This window comes from Oncorhynchus nerka, linkage group LG9b, assembly GCF_034236695.1.
Source record: "Oncorhynchus nerka isolate Pitt River linkage group LG9b, Oner_Uvic_2.0, whole genome shotgun sequence".
Lineage (NCBI taxonomy): Eukaryota > Metazoa > Chordata > Actinopteri > Salmoniformes > Salmonidae > Oncorhynchus > Oncorhynchus nerka.
In genome coordinates, this window is record NC_088424.1 from 40490371 (window position 1) to 40505370 (window position 15000).

At 44.7% G+C, this 15000-nt stretch overlaps 1 protein-coding gene across 8 annotated transcripts in view; it reads right to left on the reverse strand.

Annotated features, from left to right (window-relative positions):
• Positions 1 to 15000, reverse strand: part of LOC115123975 (muscleblind-like protein 1) — a 117405-nt gene that overhangs the window by 13434 nt on the left and 88971 nt on the right. For all 8 annotated transcript variants that reach the window (XM_065013685.1, XM_065013686.1, XM_065013687.1 and 5 more), the window contains 4 exons: positions 2240 to 2410; positions 1882 to 1932; positions 1453 to 1659; positions 878 to 1117 (listed from right to left, as the gene is read on the reverse strand). In XM_065013685.1, coding sequence (XP_064869757.1) covers positions 878 to 1117; positions 1453 to 1659; positions 1882 to 1932; positions 2240 to 2410 — 669 coding nt within the window. The remainder of the gene's footprint in view (positions 1 to 877; positions 1118 to 1452; positions 1660 to 1881; positions 1933 to 2239; positions 2411 to 15000) is intronic.

Below are 15000 nucleotides of genomic sequence, written 5' to 3' on the forward strand. Positions count from 1 at the left end.
ATGGTCACACTTTAAATAAACTATAACTTATTATGCCTTCATAAACCCTTCATAAGGCCTTCATAAACCCTTCATAAGGCCTTCATAAGGCCTTCATAAGGCCTACATAAGGCCTACATAAATGGCACAAAGCATTTATGAGCAAATGTCCTATTTTACAAAGGGTAGTATTGGGTTCATACCACATCAGACGCAAGGACCTGTTACATCACCTTTATATAGTGTGACATTTGCTTATAAATAATCATACATCTATGTAGGCCTTAGATTTACATGTACATATTTAAAGGGCTTAAGAGGCCTTTAATTAAGCTAAATGAGCTACAGTTTGTTTAACGTGTGACCAGTAGGGTCATTCAATTATAAAATAGCAATATAGTGTTTTACTGTACGTATCGTAGTCATTGTCACATTTCTATGACTATACACCACCAGGCTTGTTATTGTTCCTCATACAAACAAAGCCTGGCAAATACTAAGAACAACACACAAGTGTCACAGTGCTAGTTTAGCTGTGGATGTTCAACTAGAGAGGAAGGACCATTGTTATATTAGACTTAGACTGCAGTCAGATAAGCACATTGAATACATTGGATATCAACAGGAAGCTGTGCAGGGGAAGACGCGCCCACTGACATAGTTACAGATACAATCAGTCAGTCCAGGTAAACTTCTGTTATTCTATCAGTTAATGTCACAAGCCAGAAGGGACATATAGTATAATGGAGAAGTTACCCGCAGACACAGATCTAGGATCAGTTTACCCTCCCCAATCCTAAGACCCGTGTCTAGGGGCAGCTTCCTCCTACTGAGTGCGTTTTCCTAATCCCCACTCTGCGACTGTTACAGAGAGGATCCAAGATGGCGGATTACTCACCATGGCTGCAGCGGCGGTGGCCTGGTTGACCTGGTGCTGTGCGGCCTTGATCTTGGCCTGCAGGTGGGCCGGAGGGTGGAAGTACTTGCACTTCTCCCTGGAGCAGCGGCCCTTGATGTAGTCCATACACACGGTGACCGTGTTGTCGTTGGTGTCGATCATGGTGCTGTCGGAGGGGTGGGAGAAGCGACAGTCGTTCTCCCCCCGGGAGCAGTTGCCCCTCTGGTACTCACGACACACCTGGTGAGGGGCGAGAGATAGGAACATAACGGATCAGTTCCACTTTAGCCTTCTGTCACAAGGGCTTCGTAACGCCGTCATAATCATGACATATCAGATGCCATAAACCAGGGGTGTCAAACTCAGTTACACAGATATGCGCAGAGCAGATTTTGAGCAGACATTGAGCAGGGTCACCGGTGTGTTGGACATGGCATTTGTAAGGCAGCAGAGGGCAGCAGAGGCTTTATGTTAGCACAGCATGTTTGTGTTCTTGGGTCAGTACAGGGTTTCTGGGTGTATGTGCGTGCGTGTGTATCTGTCTGTCCGTCCATCCCTCCGTCTGTATCTCTCACCTCCAGCCTGTCTGTCCTCATGAGTTTCTGTGCGGCAGCGGCAGCAGCGTTGGGGACCTGTCCGTGGTTGGGGTGGCCTGCCATGAGGACCTGTGGACTGGGCATGATCTCTGGCTGCATCAGGCCGGGTGACACCGGGCCCAGGTACGGGTTGAAAGCCGCAGCGCCGGCATTAGTGGCCAGGCCTGGCGCCATGGGGAACATAGGCTGTTCGGGGGCAGAGAGAGACAAAGGTCAAAGGTGAGAAGTTATACTTCCTGGTAGGTCAAATATTAAATGTACTTTGTTCAACAGTTAACTGACCGCCTATTCCCTATGTGCTGCATTGCTTTAGGACTCTGCTCAGAAGCACTGCACTATATAGGGAATAGAGTGACCTTTAGACTACTGTAAGTGTTGTCATGTAATGTGGTGGTGCCAGGTATTTACTTGATGTAAGCTGAACCTGTTGCTGTCTTGGACCAGGTCATAGAGATTCACCTGGATTGGCAAAGGTTGAGGAAAAGGTTGAGGAAAATGAAGAGGGGTTTCAGGTCCTGGCATTCCATTCTATTATACACACGTGTGTGTGCATATGTGTGTGTGTGTGTTTGCATATGTGTGTGTATGCATGTATGTGTTCCATTCTATTATACACACGTGTGTGTGCATATGCGTGTGTGTGTGTTTGTGTTTGTGTGTGCATACATGTGTGTGTGTGTTTGCATATGTGTGTGTATGCATGTGTGTGTGTGTGTGTCTGTAAGACATACATGTACTGTACATGAGTGTGTGTGTGTTGTCTCACCATAGGCTGAAGCTGTGTGCCAGGCATCATGGCGTTGGCGAGCTGCATCTGCTGGGCCAACATGGCCATGTTCTTCTGCTGGATCAGATTGTTCCTACCGTTGATCTCCAGCTGGGTCTTCAGGTGACCAGGAGGATGGAGGTACTTACAATTCTCCCTGGAACAACGGCCCTGATGGGGGGGGCAACAGGAAGAGAGTAAAGTAAGTGAAAGTTGACTTAGATTCAGACAGCACTGGCATTACTTTGACTGTAAAACATGTATGACAACAACAGACAGAAGATAGACAGATACCCATAATTCCATGCTATCATTTAATTCCATATTTATAAAACATGTATAATCTGCAGTATGAGATCCTGTCCTGAGGTGACCTGGTGATTTGTTATGGTTCCCTCTGCTAGTCAACATCAGAGGCATGTCCTGAAAACACACACACACACAGTCAGCTGACAACTGTGTGTGTGTGTGTGTGTATGTGTGTGTGTGCAGCTGTTTATAGCTGCATGCCCCTAACCCTGCTTCACCCTAGGTCTGGACTAAGCCTGGTACTTGCTAATTGTTAAGGGTTCTCTTTATCTGCTCTGCCCTGTGGGAGAAAAATGTGTGTCTGCATCTGTGTGTCTGTGTGTCTGCATCTGTGTTTCTGTGTGTCTGTGTCTGTGTGTCTGCGTCTGTGTGTCTGCGTCTGTGTGTCTGCGTCTGTGTCTGTGTGTCTGTGTGTCTGCATACATGTGTGTGTTCAGTCCAGAAGAGGGTCTCTGTGGCCCTGTGGGACCACCTCCCAGATATCCAGCCAGGCCACCTGTCTGACAGGAGGTATACACACATTCATATGATACAGAGACATCGCATCACAATATGAAGTGAAACTTCAAAACACTCGTGCCAAGAGTTGATGAACTAACTAAGAGAGACGGTCTATGCTGTCTGCTGTCAATACACAGCGCCAAGAAGGAAGGGTGCAGTACACAGTGTGTGTGTGGTGTGTGTGTGTGGTGTGTGTGTGGTGTGTGGTGTGTGTGGTGTGTGGTGTGTGTGTGTGTATGTGTGTGTGTGTGGTATGTGGTGTGTGTGTATGTGGTGTGTGTGTATGTGGTGTGTGTATGTGGTGTGTGTGTGTGTGTGTGTGGTGTGTGGTGTGGTGTGTGTGTGTGGTGTGTGTGTGTGTGTGTGGTATGTGGTGTGTGTGTGTATGTGTGTGGTGTGTGGTATGTGCGTGTGTGTGTTATGTGGTGTGTGTATGTGGTGTGTGTGTGTATGTGGTGTGTGTGTGTGTGTATGTGGTGTGTGTGTGTGTGTGTGTGTGTGTGTGCGTGTGTGTGGTGTGTGTGTGCGTGTGTGTGGTGTGTGTATGGTGTGTGTGTGTGTGGTGTGTGTGCGTGTGTGTGGTGTGTGTGCGTGTGTGTGGTGTGTGTGTTATGTGGTGTGTGTGTGTGTGTGTGTGTGTGTGTGTGTGTGTGTGTGTGTGTGTGTGTATGTGGTGTGTGTGTGTGTGGTGTGTGGTGTGTGGTGTGTGTGTGTGTGTGTGTGTGTGTGTGTGTGTGTTGTGTGCACGCATGTGCTTTATGCCTCATGGACAGTGTCTGTTACAAGCAGACGTCTGCACAGACATCTGACTTGTTGAAACTTGAGACACAGAAATGTGAACAACTGGGTCAAATCATGGTCCCTGCCTCAGCAGTCTGCTGTACGACTGGCTAGCTTGTTAAAACACTGTTGCTAAGTCCTATCACTGCTGACCTGAATTAGAAAAGAGACACAGCTAAACGACTAACATGTAAATGGTTGAAAGCCTCAACAATTTGACTCTTTCAAGCTAAATGGTGCATGCAAGGCAGAAGGGATACTCTATGCAATGGTAACACCACCAAGCTAACAGGAGTTATGACTGTAAACAGTTTGACAGAGGTTAAAAGAGAGGCCATACTGAAGCATCAACGCAGGTCTAAGACTGGACTAATGGACTAACTGGCTAAATTGCAAACACAGTGAGTCAGAAACTCAAGAGTGAGACTATGCCAAGCTTATTTTGAAAGAGGTTCTGAAAATAAGTTCTAAAACTGAGCAAAACTAAGCATATTCAATGCTACTAACCATAAGCTCAATTCTCCATGAGCTGAACTGACATTCCTAATCATTCTGACACAGAAAAGGGGTTCTGAACTGGCATTCCTAATCATTCTGACACAGATAAGGGGGTTCTGAACTGGCATTCCTAATCATTCTGACACAGATAAGGGGGTTCTGAACTGGCATTCCTAATCATTCTGACACAGATAAGGGGGTTCTGAACTGGCATTCCTAATCATTCTGACACAGATAAGGGGGTTCTGAACTGGCATTCCTAATCATTCTGACACAGAAAAGGGGGTTCTGAACTGGCATTCCTAATCATTCTGACACAGATAAGGGGGTTCTGAACTGGCATTCCTAATCATTCTGACACAGAAAAGGGGGTTCTGAACTGGCATTCCTAATCATTCTGACACAGATAAGGGGGTTCTGAACTGGCATTCCTAATCATTCTGACACAGATAAGGGGTTCTGAAACAGAGCTGCACCTCTACTAGCCAGAGACTGGCATGCAGGGGGGCAAGGGGAGGGGCCGGAGTAGTTAACAGGCCTCGAGGGTTCGCATTGCGCTCACCCCACCTGACCCCATCCATCCCACCTTGGATTTACCGCTGTGGCATTTGCCAAGGGAGGTTGTGTATGACGACAGCCAACCCCCGTACTGGGAAACTTGCAGCCCTCTATTCTACTGAGCTATTTACTTTATGTTCATATTATTTTCTTTTATTAGTTCTTATTGTTGTTGTATTGACGAGAAGGAACCTGCAAGTAAGCATTTCATTGGATGGTGTAAACCATGTGTATCCTGTACATACGATGAATACAACTTTAAACTTTAAATCAAAACAGTGGCTAAAGCAGGCTGCCATTTTGAATAGTGAAACGTCAGCCTGTGGAAACTGGGAAGGGGACAGACAAAGTGAGTCACGTACTGTAGCATGAACCTGCGTCAGTGAAACGCTAGAACCTGCTGCATGACAAGTCCGTAGTGATGGTCAGAGGGAGAGAGAGAATTTTATTGAATTGAGAGAGGGGGGGAGTGGGTGGGAGGGGGAGGGAGAGAGAGAGAGAGAAGAATCCCGGCCCTAACAACAGAAGAATCCGAACTCTAACAACAGAAGAATCCCGGCCCTAACAACAGAAGAATCCCGGCCCTAACAACAGAAGAATCCCGGCCCTAACAACAGAAGAATCCCGGCCCTAACAACAGAAGAATCCCGGCCCTAACAACAGAAGAATCCCGGCCCTAACAACAGAAGAATCCCAGCCCTAACAACAGAAAAATCCCAGCCCTAACAACAGAAAAATCCCAGCCCTAACAACAGAAAAATCCCGGCCCTAACAACAGAAAAATCCCGGCCCTAACAACAGAATAATCCCGGCCCTAACAACAGAATAATCCCGGCCCTAACAACAGAATAATCCCGGCCCTAACAACAGAATAATCCCAGCCCTAACAACAGAATAATCCCAGCCCCAACAACAGAATAATCCCAGCCCTAACAACATCGTAATTCCTGGAATCCATGCTTGCTCCCTGATGCTCACAGATACATACAGACAGAGACAATTATTAAGAATTGTTGCATACAAGGAAGTCAGAAATGGAACACCATAGATTTAAAGGCATATAACCACTATTCAATAAGCAGAGGAAAAGCAAGGCACTCTACAACAATTACATTGTCTTCATTAAAATATCCTGTACATCTGTATACAATGGTTCCTTCTATCTGTCTCTGATGTAACCTCATTCCACTGCTCTAAACAAGCCTTATTCCACTTCTCTAAACAAGCCTTATTCCACTTCTCTAAACAAACCTTATTCCACTACTCTAAACAAACCTTATTCCACTACTCTAAATAAGCCTTATTCCACTACTCTAAATAAGCCTTATTCCACTACTCCAAACAAGCCTTATTCCACTGCTCTAAACAAGCCTTATTCCACTACTCTAAACAAACCTTATTCCACTACTCTAAACAAACCTTATTCCACTTCTCTAAACAAGCCTTATTCCACTTCTCTAAACAAACCTTATTCCACTGCTCTAAACAAGCCTTATTCCACTACTCTAAACAAGCCTTATTCCACTGCTCTAAACAAACCTTATTCCACTACTCTAAACAAACCTTATTCCACTACTCTAAACAAGCCTTATTCCACTACTCTAAACAAGACTTATTCCACTACTCTAAACAAACCTTATTCCACTACTCTAAACAAACCTTATTCCACTGCTCTAAACAAGCCTTATTCCACTGCTCTAAACAAACCTTATTCCACTGCTCTAAACAAACCTTATTCCACTGCTCTAAACAAACCTTATTCCCCTACTCTAAACAAACCTTATTCCACTACTCTAAACAAACCTTATTCCACTACTCTAAACAAACCTTATTCCACTACTCTAAACAAGCCTTATTCCACTGCTCTAAACAAACCTTATTCCACTACTCTAAACAAACCTTATTCCACTGCTCTAAACAAGCTTTATTCCACTACTCTAAACAAGCCTTATTCCACTGCTCTAAACAAACCTTATTCCACTACTCTAAACAAGCCTTATTCCACTGCTCTAAACAAACCTTATTCCACTGCTCTAAACAAGCCTTATTCCACTACTCTAAACAAGCCTTATTCCACTTCTCTAAAGTGCCATGTGGCCCAAAGGTGACTATTCAGCTCTAAATATGTTAAGAGACATAAATGGTTTATAATAATTTGGTCTATTTGCAAGTAGAGTATTTTGCTGTGTCATTCTAGATGTTTGTGAGAGACAGAGAATAGGTGTGGGGACACTGCCACCCTTCTAGCTCAATACTTCTCCTACATTCATCTCTCCTTCATTCTCTCCTCAGAATGAGAGACAATGCTCTTATTTGCTGTTAAACGGAGCAAGATGATTGGCTAGTGCAGCAAGTGCAGACACAGTGCGATTTAAGCAAACAATGAATCAGCCTGCAAAGAATGCTGGGAGGAGCCACATCCCTTCCTGTCAAGGCAAGAGGACGGAGTGTTCAGGAGCTCGGAGTTTGTGTGTGTGTGTGTGTGTTTTTGTGTGTATGTGTGTGTGTGTGTGTGTGTGTGTGTGTGTGTGTCTAGACAGAGAACAGAACAGAACCAGCGACAAGCTTTTAGACACCTGGGACGTTAGCACTGAATCCCCACACCCTCCAAAACACCCACCCACCCACCCACACACACACACACCCTCCAAAACACCCACCCACCCACCCACACACCCACCCACCCACACACACACACACACCCTCCAAAACACCCACACACCCACCCACACACACAAACACACCATTTCTCCACACACACACTTCTACATGCATAATCCAAACACAGGATAAGGGCTGTGTTTATGTAGAGACACCAACCAGCAGACTCCATCACAGTCTCTCAGTTCGACTGGTGGAGAACTTCCTTCACAGTGTCTGAGGATAGGAAGCTTTGACCTCCCAACACGGTTGGCCAGAAGTCACTGGGACAGAGAACAGAGAAATGGCTTCTCATCGCTGATCACAACACAGCAGGCTACAAACACAGAGCTACTGGGAATCTAACAAGACTGTGACTCCAATACAATGTAATACACTGGAGTCATACAAACAACACACACACACACACACACACAAATACACATAGGAAGACGTGTTTCTCTCATTTACACTCCATCCTTACACACAAATATGGCACATACACTACCGGTCAGAAGTTTTAGAACACCTACTCATTCAAGGGTTTTTCTTTATTTTACTATTTTCTACATTGTAGAATAATAGTGAAGACATCAAAACTATGAAATAACACATATGGAATCATGTAGTAACCAAAAAAGTCTTAAGTAAATCAAAATATATTTTATATTTGAGATTCTTCAAATAGCCACCCTTTGCCTTGATGACAGCTTTGCACACTCTTGGCATTCTCTCAACCAGCTTCATGAGGTAGTCACCTGGAATGGATTTAAATTAACAGGTGTTCCTTCTTATAAGTTAATTTGTGGAACTTCTTTCCTTCTTAACGCGTTTGAACCAATCAGTTGTGTTGTGACCAGGTAGAGGTGACATACAGAAGACAGCCCTAGTCCATATTATGAAGACCCAAGTCCATATTATGGCAAGAACAGCTCAAATAAACAAAGAGAAACGACAGTCCATCATGACATGAAGGTCAGTCAATACGGAAAATTTAAAGTGCAGTTGCAAAAACCATCAAGTGCTATGAATAACTGCCTCTCATGAGGACAACCACAGGAATGGAAGACCCAGAGTGACCACAGCTGCAGAGGATAAGTTCATTAGAGTTTACCAGCCTCAGAAATTGAAGCCCAAATAAATCCTTCACAGAGTTCAAGAAACAGACACATCTCAACATCAACTGTTCAGAGGAGACTACGTGAACCAGTCTTTCAGGGTCGAATTGCTGCAAAGAAACCACTACTAAAGGACACCAATAAGAAGAAGAGATTTGCTTGGGCCAAGAAACACGAGCAATGGATATTAGACCGGTGGAAATCTGTCTCCAAATTGGAGATTTTTGGTTCCAACCGCTGTGTCTTTGAGACACAGAGTAGGTGAACGGATGATCTCTGCATGTGTGGTTCCAACCGTAAAGCATGTAGGAGGATGTGTGACGGTGCTTTGCTGGTGACACTGTCTGTTATTTATTTAGAATTCAAGGCTCATTCAACCAGCATGGCTACCACAGCATTCTGCAGCGATAAGCCATCCCATCTGGTTTTGGCTTAGTGGGACTATCATTTGTTTTTCAACAGGACAATGATCCAACACACCTACAGGCTGTGTAAGGGCTATTTGACCAAGAAGGAGAGTGATGGATTGCTGCATCAGATTACCTGGCCTCCACATCCCCCCAACCTCAACCAAATTGAGATGGTTTGTGATGAGTCAGACAGCAGAGTGAAGGAAAAGCAGCTAACAAATTAACTTTTAAGAAAACACACCTGTTAATTGAAAAGCATTCCAGGTGACTACCTCATGAAGCTGGTTGAGAGAATGTCAAAGCTGTCATCAAGGCAAAGGGTGGCTAAAACTTTTGACCGGTAATGTACGCCACACAAAAATATAGTGTTCCCACACACACACACAGCACATTAGGTGATGATGGCTTTTCCTGCTGCCTGAACCACACGTTGTTCTGAGCAGCGTAATGGTTCTCTTATGGGGACACAGGTAATACTGGTAATGACACACACACACACACATACACGCACACGCACACACACACACACACAGAGCTTACTGGGCAGGGTTCCGGGGGCTTGCAGTGGCATGGAAGGTCCGGAGAGCGTTAATCTATGATAAGAGCTATGAAAGCCCCCAGTGGCACATTAACTGTGACACTAAATGACATGGAAGAGACACCAACCAGGCCACCCAGCATGCCACAGTCACACATAGAGGTTTATGTCATGCAGACTGACAAAGAGTGGTGGGTTTCAGAAATATGTTTATATGTTGAGGCTAGACTCAGAAGTCTCGTAAAGTGTTTCCTGGTAATTGGAAGCTTTTTCTGTGTCACAGACACACACACAACCAGACAGACATACACACACACAACCAGACAGACACACACACAACCAGACTGACACATACAACCAGACAGACACACACAACCAGACAGACACACACAACCAGACAGACACACACACAACCAGACAGACACACACAACCAGACAGACACACACACCACCAGACAGACACAACACCAGACAGACACACACACCACCAGACAGACACACACACACAACCAGACACACACAAGCAGACAGACACACACACACACACACACACAGCAGACAGACACACACACACACACAAGCAGACAGACACACACACACACACAAGCAGACAGACACACACACACACAGACACACACAGACACACACACACCACACACACACACACACACACACACACACACACACACACACACACACACACACACACACACAGACAGACACACACACACACACAACCAGACACACACACACACACACAACCAGACACACACAAACACACAACCAGACACACACACACACACACACAACCAGACACACACATACACACTCACAACCAGACAGACACACACACAACCAGACAGACACACACACAACTAGACACACACACAACCAGACATACACATACACACACAGGACCAGACAGACACACACACACACACAAGCAGAAACACACACACAACCAGTTTCCCTGAAACAGCTTGGAGAGTGAGGTCATGACCTAATACCCAGTGTCATATCCCACCTCTCCCTGAAACACCTTGGAGAGTGAGGTCACGACCTAATACCCAGTTTCATATCCCACCTCTCCCTGAAACACCCTGGAGAGTGAGGTCATGACCTAATACCCAGCTTCATACCCCACCTCTCCCTGAAACACCTTGGAGAGGGAGGTCACGACCTAATACCCAGCTTCATACCACACCTCTCCCTGAAACACCTTGGAGAGTGAGGTCACGACCTAATACCCAGCTTCATACCCCACCTCTCCCTGAAACACCTTGGAGAGTGAGGTCACGACCTAATACCCAGCTTCATATCCCACCTCTCCCTGAAACACCTTGGAGAGTGAGGTCACGACCTAATACCCAGCTTCATACCCCACCTCTCCCTGAAACACCCTGGAGAGTGAGGTCACGACCTAATACCCAGCTTCATATCCCACCTCTCCCTGAAACACCTTGGAGAGTGAGGTCACGACCTAATACCCAGCTTCATATCCCACCTCTCCCTGAAACACAGTGGAGAGTGAGGTCACGACCTAATACCCAGCTTCATATCCCACCTCTCCCTGAAACACCTTGGAGAGTGAGGTCACGACCTAATACCCAGCTTCATACCCCACCTCTCCCTGAAACACCCTGGAGAGTGAGGTCACGACCTAATACCCAGCTTCATACCCCACCTCTCCCTGAAACACCTTGGAGTGTGAGTCACGACCTAATACCCAGCTTCATACCCCACCTCTCCCTGAAACACCTTGGAGAGTGAGGTCACGACCTAATACCCAGCTTCATATCCCACCTCTCCCTGAAACACCTTGGAGAGTGAGGTCACGACCTAATACCCAGCTTCATACCCCACCTCTCCCTGAAACACCCTGGAGAGTGAGGTCACGACCTAATACCCAGCTTCATATCCCACCTCTCCCTGAAACACCTTGGAGAGTGAGGTCACGACCTAATACCCAGCTTCATATCCCACCTCTCCCTGAAACACCTTGGAGAGTGAGGTCACGACCTAATACCCAGCTTCATATCCCACCTCTCCCTGAAACACCTTGGAGAGTGAGGTCACGACCTAATACCCAGCTTCCTTTCCCACCTCTCCCTGAAACACAGTGGAGAGTGGTGGCTTTCAGAAATGCCAAGGTCAAAAGGTCAAGTATACAGTCGTGCAAACGCTATTCCCTGAGACACGAAAACACATACACACACATCCCACACACACATCCCTTACGGCTGCTACACTGACTTACAGCTTCTGTACTGACTTACAGCTTCTACACTGACTTACAGCTTCTGCACCGACTTACAGCTTCTGTACTGACTTACAGCTTCTGTACTGACTTACAGCTTCTACACTGACTTACAGCTTCTGTACTAATTTACAGCTTCTGTACTGACTTAAAGCTTCTACACTGACTTACAGCTTCTACACTGACTTACAGCTTCTGTACTGACTTACAGCTTCTACACCGACTTACAGCTTCTGTACTGAATTACAGCTTCTGTACTGAATTACAGCTTCTGTACTGAATTACAGCTTCTGTACTGAATTACAGCTTCTGTACTGACTTACAGCTTCTACACTGACTTACAGCTTCTGTACTGACTTACAGCTTCTGTACTGACTTACAGCTTCTGTACTGACTTACAGCTTCTGTACTGACTTACAGCTTCTACACTGACTTACAGCTTCTACACTGACTTACAGCTTCTGTACTGAATTACAGCTTCTGTACTGAATTACAGCTTCTGTACTGAATTACAGCTTCTGCACTGACTTACAGCTTCTACATTGACTTACAGCTTCTGTACTGAGTTACAGCTTCTGTACTGACTTACAGCTTCTGTACTGACTTACAGCTTCTGTACTGACTTACAGCTTCTGTACTGACGTACAGCTTCTGTACTGATTCAGATTGACGGGACATTCGAAAAGGATGTTGCATTTCTCCACAGCCACAGTCAGTTAATGTCCAGGCCCATGTAGCCTATACGAAGTCTATCTGGATATCCTCTCCAGTATTCCTCACTCTCCCTTTGCTCTCAACACTGTACTTCACACAAACCTTGTTCAAATTATGTAATAATGGAAATGGTAGCTTAGCAACCAGCCTTTTAAAACATTAAAAGCTGAAGAGTTGAGAAAGAGGTCTCCCCATCTTTGTGTACAGTACACATTTTTGCATCTCAATACACCTTTTCCCACTCTCTCTCTCTCTCTCCCTACAAAACACTAAACCACACTAAGATTACTGATCAGAAATAGCACAATGTTTCTGCCTCACTTGCTAAAGGGATAATCTGTCATTTGGCAGGGTTGTACCATTAATCCGGTATTCTATTTTAATATTAAATGACAGTTTTATGATCTCTTAAACTGTAATCCTATGATTTGGCGTAGTCCCACTGTAAACGGCTCTGATCCCGATTCAACATCAGATCACAATCATTTGGTATTAGCACAGTGACTGTGAGTGTGTGTCTGTGTCTGTGTGTATACATACATGCATGTGGACGTTAGCTTCACCTCTCCTACCCTCTGAATGAGGGCATGAGAAAGAAAAGAGAGAGATAAAGGGGTAGAGAGAGAGAGAGAGAGAGAGAGAGAGAAGGAGAGAGAGAGAAAGAGAGAGAGAGAGGGGATGAGAAAGAAAAGAGAGAGATAAAGGGGTAGAGAAAGAGAGAGAGAGAAGGAGAGAGAGAGAGAGAGAGAGGGGATGAGAGAGAGGGGAAAGAGAGAGAAAGAGAGAAAGAAAGAGAGAAGAGAGAGAGAGAGAGGGAATGAGAGAGAGAGGGGAAAGAGAGAGAGGAAGAGAGAGATAGAGAGATAGAGAGAGAGAGAGAAATACAATTAGACCCAACCAAATCATTAGAAAACAAAAAGGTAATTACATGACACATTGGAAAGAATCAACAAAAAAACAGAGCAAAATATAATGTTATTTGGCCCTGTAAACAGAGACTACAGTGGCAGAATACCTGACCACTGTGACTGACCCAAACTTTGACTATGTACAGACTCAGTGAGCATAGCCTTGCTATTGAGAAAGGCCGCCGTAGGCAGACCTGGCTCTCAAGTGAAGACAGGCTATGTGCACACTGCCCACAAAATGAGCTGGAAACTGAGCTGCACTTCCTAACCTCCTGCCAAATGTATGACCATATTAGAGACACATATTTCCCTCAGATTACACAGATCCACAAAGAATTCGGAAACAAACCCAATTTTGATAAACTCCCATATCTACTGGGTGAAATACCACAGTGTTCCATCACAGCAGCAAGATTTGTGACCTGTTGCCACAAGAAAAGGGCAACCAGTGAAGAACAAACATCATTGTAAATACAACCCATATTTATTTTCCCTTTGGTACTATAGCTATTTGCACATCATTACAACACTGTATATAGACATAATATGACATTTGAAATGTCTTTATTCTTTTAGAACTTCTGTGAGTGTAATGTTTACTGTAAATTTGTATTGTTTACTTCACAGGCTTTGGCAATGTTAACATATGTTTCCCATGCCAATAAAGCCCTTGAATTGAATTGAGAGAGAGGAAGATAGAGAGGAAGAGAGAGAGAGAAAGAGATAGAGATAAAGGGTAGAGAAAGAGAGAGCGGAAGAGAGAGATGACAGAGGGGGTTGACAAGTCCAGTAAGCTTTTTGTGTAACATTTCTGGGATCTTTTATTTCAGCTCATGAAACATGGGAACCAACAGTTTACATGTTGTGTTTGCATTTTTTTCAGACTGTATTCCTCTAGTTATCAGTGTACTGCACTAACACAGTATTCCTCTAGTTATCAGTGTACTGCACTAACACAGTATTCCTCTAGTTGTCAGTGTACTGCACTAACACAGTATTCCTCTAGTTATCAGTGTACTGCACTAACACAGTATTCCTCTAGTTATCAGTGTACTGCACTAACACAGTATTCCTCTAGTTATCAGTGTACTGCACTAACACAGTATTCCTCTAGTTATCAGTGTACTGCACTAACACAGTATTCCTCTAGTTATCAGTGTACTGCACTAACACAGTATTCCTCTAGTTATCAGTGTACTGCACTAACACAGTATTCCTCTAGTTGTCAGTGTACTGCACTAACACAGTATTTCTCTAGTTATCAGTGTACTGCACTAACACAGTATTCCTCTAGTTATCAGTGTACTGCACTAACACAGTATTCCTCTAGTTATCAGTGTACTGCACTAACACAGTATTCCTCTAGTTGTCAGTGTACTGCACTAACACAGTATTCCTCTAGTTGTCAGTGTACTGCACTAACACAGTATTCCTCTAGTTATCAGTATACTGCACTAACACAGTATTCCTCTAGTTGTCAGTGTACTGTATACTGCACTAATACAGTATTCCTCTAGTTATCAGTGTACT